General features: G+C 51.0%; 1 protein-coding gene across 1 annotated transcript in view; it reads left to right on the top strand.

The window, feature by feature from the left end:
• The window catches only part of D2HGDH (D-2-hydroxyglutarate dehydrogenase), a 9506-nt gene extending 7261 nt beyond the window's left edge, over window positions 1–2245 (top strand). The window contains exons 8-9 of the mRNA XM_009996749.1: window positions 631–796; window positions 1986–2245. Coding sequence (XP_009995051.1) covers window positions 631–796; window positions 1986–2245 — 426 coding nt within the window. The remainder of the gene's footprint in view (window positions 1–630; window positions 797–1985) is intronic.
• The last annotated feature ends 3415 nt before the right edge of the window (window positions 2246–5660 follow it).

Genomic DNA, 5660 nt, shown 5'->3' with positions numbered 1-5660 from the left:
TCTTGTAGAATCCCAGACTGGTTTGGGTTGGAAGGGACCTTCAAGATCATCCAGATCCAACCCCCTGCATGGGCAGGGACACCTCCCACCAGCCCAGGTTGCTCCAAGCCCCATCCAACCTGCCCTTCAACACTGCCAGGGATGGGGCAGCCACAGGTTCCCTGGGCAACCTGGGCCAGGCTCTCACCACCCTCACACTCCACAATTCCCTCCTCATGTCTCACCTCAATCTCCCCTCTCCCAGTTTTCATCCCTTCCCCCTTGTCCTCTCCCTCCCTGCCCTTGTCCCAAGTCCCTCCCCAGCTTTCCTGGAGCCCCTTCAGGCACTGGAAGGTGCTCTAAGGTCTCCCTGGAGCCTTCTCTTCTCCAGGCTGAACACCCCAACTGTCCCAGCCTGTCTCCAGAGTAGAGCTGCTCCAGCCTTTGGATCATCTCCATGGCCTCTCTGGACTCTCTCCAGGAGCTTCACATCCTTACTATCACCTTCCAAAAGGCAGAGGATCTTGCAGGGAATCAGCAGCTGATGTGACCTGCAAAGACTCGTGCCTCTTTTCCCCTCCACACCACAAAACCTGGAACCCAAGAAGTACTTGGTGATTTGGATTCCTCTGACCTTTGGTTCCTCCTCAGGAGCTGTGGAGCCTGCGGGAGAGGATCACAGAGGCCCTGACCCACGATGGCTGTGTCTACAAATATGACATCTCCCTCCCTGTGGGGAAGCTCTACGACCTGGTGATGGACATGAGGGCTCGGCTGGGCCCCACTGCCAAAAACGTGGTGGGCTATGGCCACCTGGGTGAGTCTGAAGGCTGGGAGAGGGCCTGATGGCTCTTCTGTGCTCCAGGTTTGGCTGTGCCACTGACTAGTCCTTTGAAAGGTTGCTTTTAGGTTAGTAAGAGGCACAGATTTAATAGCTGAGAGCTGTCAGAAAGGGATCTTTGGGTCTGAGTTGCATTGCTTTCAGGCTGTGTTCCTTATATTAAAAGAAGGCTGCTAACCAGACAACCCCTGGACTGGTGACTTGTATCTTCTTGCTCTGTGCTTCCTATTTAAGTATCTAACTTGTTTAATTGGCCCATCAGTTTGATGAATGCACTTAAGACACATTCAGTAACTAAAACACTTTCTTGTCCAAAGTGATGAGTTTTATTGGGAACCAATTATTTCTGAGCCATTAACCCTCCAGAAGAGGGTGACAGAAGTAATGGAGACACACAAAAAAAAGTGCTTGGAAATGAATTTGGTGTTACCTACAGGTGGATTGGTAGCTTAGCTGAAACAACCAAACCAAACCAAGGGGACCCTCTTCATTGGGCGTGATTTGAGATGTTTGGAAAGACCTGTGAAGACAAGTCTGCATAACAAAGGCTTTGTGCTCACTCTGAGGGCTTGCTGAGATGCAGGAAGAGATTCCAGAGTGAGAATGAATAAGTTGTGTTTATCTTTTGTGTGTTCTGCCTCCTGATCACCCAGCAACTCAACCAAATAACCAGCACACACCAGTGGCAGTGGGAGAAGATGTCATGCCTGCTTTGTTTCAGTTGACATGGTGCCAGAGGGCTCTTAGAACATGGCACAAACAGACTAGGAAGAGAGAGTGACAAAAGGGCCATGTTAAAACCCAGGGATTATTATGGAAAACCACTGGCAAAGCCTTTGGCAGGCCACCTCAGCAGTGAGACAATGAGGAATGGAGCAGAGGTGTTTGCATTTTAAAACCACAGGAGTGAGGATTTGGAAGGAGCTTCACTGAGAAGGCTCCCTCAAGTATTGTAGTGAAAGGATGGAAAAACAAAGCTCCTCTTTGAATTATGTATGCATGGAGAGACTGGTATGTGTAGAGGGACAGTGAACTTGCCCTTGTTCACAGTTTGGAGACTAACAAAGGCACTGTTGTTTGAGTACTGTGGAGGAGACTAATGAGTCTCCACTGCAGGGCCATGAAGTTTCTCTTACAGCCCCATTTCTGCCATGTTTTCTTGCAGGAGATGGAAACCTTCACTTGAACATCACAGCAGAGTCCTACAGCCCTTCCCTGCTGGATGCCATCGAGCCATTTGTCTATGAGTGGACTGCAAGATACAGTGGTAGCATCAGTGCAGAGCATGGCCTGGGCTTCAAGAAGAAGCAGTTCATCCAGTACAGCAAAACCCAGGAGGCCATCCTGCTGATGCAGCGTTTCAAAGCCATGTTAGACCCCAAAGGGATCCTCAACCCCTACAAGATGTTGCCCTCCAGCTCCTGAGAAGGTGCCAGCACACACTGGTGGCATCTCCTGCCTGCACTTTAGCCATGGACAAATGTGATGGATCAATCAGCCATGGAATGCTCCTGGCTTGGTTTCCTTAGTGTGATGGGACAAGTAAAGGGATGTGGTTCCTCCTTTCCAGGGGTGCCTGCTCTTTCTGAAGAACACACAACTGGTTGTGGCCTTGTGGGTTTCCTAGTCAGATGTTGTGTCTGAATGTCACAGCTCTCTGTCCCCTTAGTCTGCTCTGATGTATTAGTGAAGTGACACCAGCCACAGGAGGCATTTGCTCACTTGGGGTGAGCAAGTGAAACATCAGAGGCACAGGAGGAGAACCTGTGGGTGCTGTGCCCCGAGCTCCGAGTGAAAATGTTGCTCCTCCTCACTTGTTTTGATCTAACATGCTTGTCCAGAAGCCCACAACAGCATCAGGTCGTGCCCTCTTGAGTGATGCCACCTGCAGGCTGTCCCCGGCAGGCACCAGGGTTGTCCCATGACCAGTGCAGTCCTGTAAGGAGTGGCCAGAGAAGAGAAGGTCCCCAGAGACCAAACTTCTGGGTAACCTTACTTGGAGAGGAAACACCAGCAGCTGTGGGAGGGGATCCCAGGACTTCTGATCCCAGGCTCCAGGCATGCTAGTATTCCCTGCTGCCTTCCAGTCTCACCTTGTCAGCCAGTTCTGATGTGTCCTGCTAGAGGGTGGGAGCCATGATCCTAAGGAGTTACAGGGATACCCCAAATCTGCCAAGATCTAGCAAACTAGGTCAGGCTGGGTGGGGATGATGACACTGATGTTAAAATCGCCTGGAATTTACACCTGCGGCTCAGCTGGAGAAGTTGTCCAACTGTGAGATGAGTGGGTTGAAGTGGCTCTGGGTGAAATCAGGCTGAAGGGCAGAGCTCAAGGGGTTGGTTCCTCAGGGCCAGTGCTATTCAATATTTTTATCAGTGATCTCAGTGAATGTTCCATTAGCAAGTTTGCTGATGGTATCAAACCAGGAGGTGCTGTTAACTCTTGAGAGAGGTCTGGAGAACAAGTCTGATGAGGAGCAGCTGAGGGAGCTGGGGATGTCCAGCCTGGAGACAAGGAGGTGAGACCTTCTGGCTCTGCAGCTGCCTGAGAAGAGGTTGGAGCCAGGGGGGTCGGGCTCTGCTCCCCAGGAACAAGTGATGGGACAAGAGGAAATGGCCTCAAGTTGTGCCAGGGGAGGTTTGGATGGGATACGAGGAGAAACTTCTTCCTCAAAAGGGTTGTCAGGCCCAGGCTCCTCAGGGAGGTGGTTGAATCACCATCCCTGGAGTTCTTCAGAAGACCTGTAGATGTGGTTCTGGGGGACAGGGTTTAGCACTAGACTCAGGAGACTTAGGTTAATGGTTGGACTTTATGATCTTAAAGGTCCTTTAGAACCAAAATGATTCCATCATCCTAAGAGGCCTTGCAGAGGGATCTAGATGGATTGGAGCACCAGACAATCATCAATGGGATGAAGTCTAACCAGCCCAAGTGATGGATCCTGCACCTGGGACACACTAACCCGGGGCACAAGGGTGATCTGGGAGGGGAGTGGCTGGAGAGCAGCCCTGCAGAGAGGGGTCTGGGGGTGCTGGGGGGCAGCAGGCTCAGGAGGAGCCAGCAGAGTGTCCTGACACCGAGGGCCAACCACCTCCTGGGGGGCATCAACCACAGCCAAACCAGCCAGTCAGGAGAGGGGATCCAGGGACAGGACACCTGGGAATGATTCAGAGCTGCACCAGGGCAGGTTTAGACTGGACATTTTCTTTACCAAGAGAGTGGACAAACACTGGAACGGGCTTCCTAGAGAGGTGGTTGAAGCCCCAAGCCTGGCAGTGTTTAAGGGACATTTGGACAATGCCCTTAATAAAGTGCTGTAACTGTTGGTCAGTCCTGAAGTGGGCAGGTCATGATTAGTGATCACTGTAGGTCCCTTCCAACTGGATTATTCTGCTCTAGAGATAGGGGGGAGATTTGTTGTTTTGTGCTGTTTTGTGTTGTTTTCTTGCTACAGTCTTATTTTGAGCTGGCAGGAGGGGTTTTCATGCAGTTTGGTGTGCAAAGCCACATTGTCACCCATCTGTTCTGGTGAGTCACCTTGCTCAGTCTTTGCCAGTCACATCCGTGTTTACCAAGACATGTCACTCTTTTTACCCAGCCTCTGTTGTGTCTAAATCAAGTAGGTGATTGGGAAAAGCCCCAGAGTAGGTTGTGGCAGTGACCTGACCACTTTCTCCCAACAAAATGGCATTTCCTGTGGCCATGTGGAGGGCCGTGGATGTTTGCAGAGCTCCCAGGGTTCCCACAGCCCTGGGGAGCAGCTGGCACAGCACTGGATGGGTAGGAAACTGGTTCACAAGCCACCTCAGAGGGTGGTGATCAGTGGTGTTTATTTAACTCTTCTGGTTTGGGAAGCTCTTCTGTGGGACTGGGAAAGGTGGTTGTGTTACCCAGTCTTCTCCATTTCCTGCTTTTCAGGGATCTCTGCTCTTCCACAGCACGATGCTCCATCCCCAGCCTTTTTCTTGGAAGAAGATCATCCTCCAGGGACTTCCTGCTTTTTAACCAGAACACCCTCTCTCCAAGGCTGTTAAGCTGCTGAACTGCATTAAGGCTGCTGGCTTAGCTCAGCCCTGTGCTCTGACACCCTTGGTGACGCAAGCCCAAGGTCACAGCTCTCTCAGCTTGGCCCCTCAGGTGCTTGGAGCAGAAAAACAACTCCCTGGGTTAGGTGACCTGCAGGGCTGACATCCAGCCTTGCCCTCTGGGCTCCTCAGCTCCTTCTTGCTTTCTCTGCCATCAGGGCCTTCCTCCCCTCTCCTTTTATTCAGTAGGACCATTGGAGAGGAGCTGATGATCTCCTGGGGTGAAACAGGGTGACAAGAGGCCACCCTTAGGTAAGAGCAGGCAGAGTCTGGAATGCAGTCAGCCCAGCTGCCTGTGGGTCAGGTGCTGCAAAAACAGGGAATGTCCACGATGTGAAGAGAAGGAATACACAGGATTGGCTTTTTTTTGCCAAGTTAGGGCTGATGCAGCTCGTTCTTTCCGGATCAGGCTGTTTCTATTCTCTGCCTTTCCCCCTACACCATTCTCTCTCTTTTTTGGCCCCCAAACCACTGTCCATAATTGTTGAAAATACAGGCTTTACATGTGAATGGGCCTTTTTGGGAAGCAGAACTTTCCATACTGCTGCTTTTTTTTTTAACTTTGCCCAGCTACATATGAAGAGGGTGCTAGGGAGGGAGTCAGGGCTGCCAGAGAACCTGGTGCTGTGACCAGGGAAATTCTTACCCAGCTCCATTTAACCACCTTCTTTACATGTGAAGATCCTAAAGCTTCATGTAAGTTGACTGTTTCAACTGAAAAAAAAAACCAAAACACAGCAATGACCCTGAGTTA

Source organism: Chaetura pelagica, unplaced genomic scaffold (assembly GCF_000747805.2).
Source record: "Chaetura pelagica isolate M959 unplaced genomic scaffold, ChaPel_1.0 scaffold264, whole genome shotgun sequence".
NCBI lineage: Eukaryota > Metazoa > Chordata > Aves > Apodiformes > Apodidae > Chaetura > Chaetura pelagica.
This window is presented reverse-complemented; position numbering and strand designations above follow the sequence as displayed.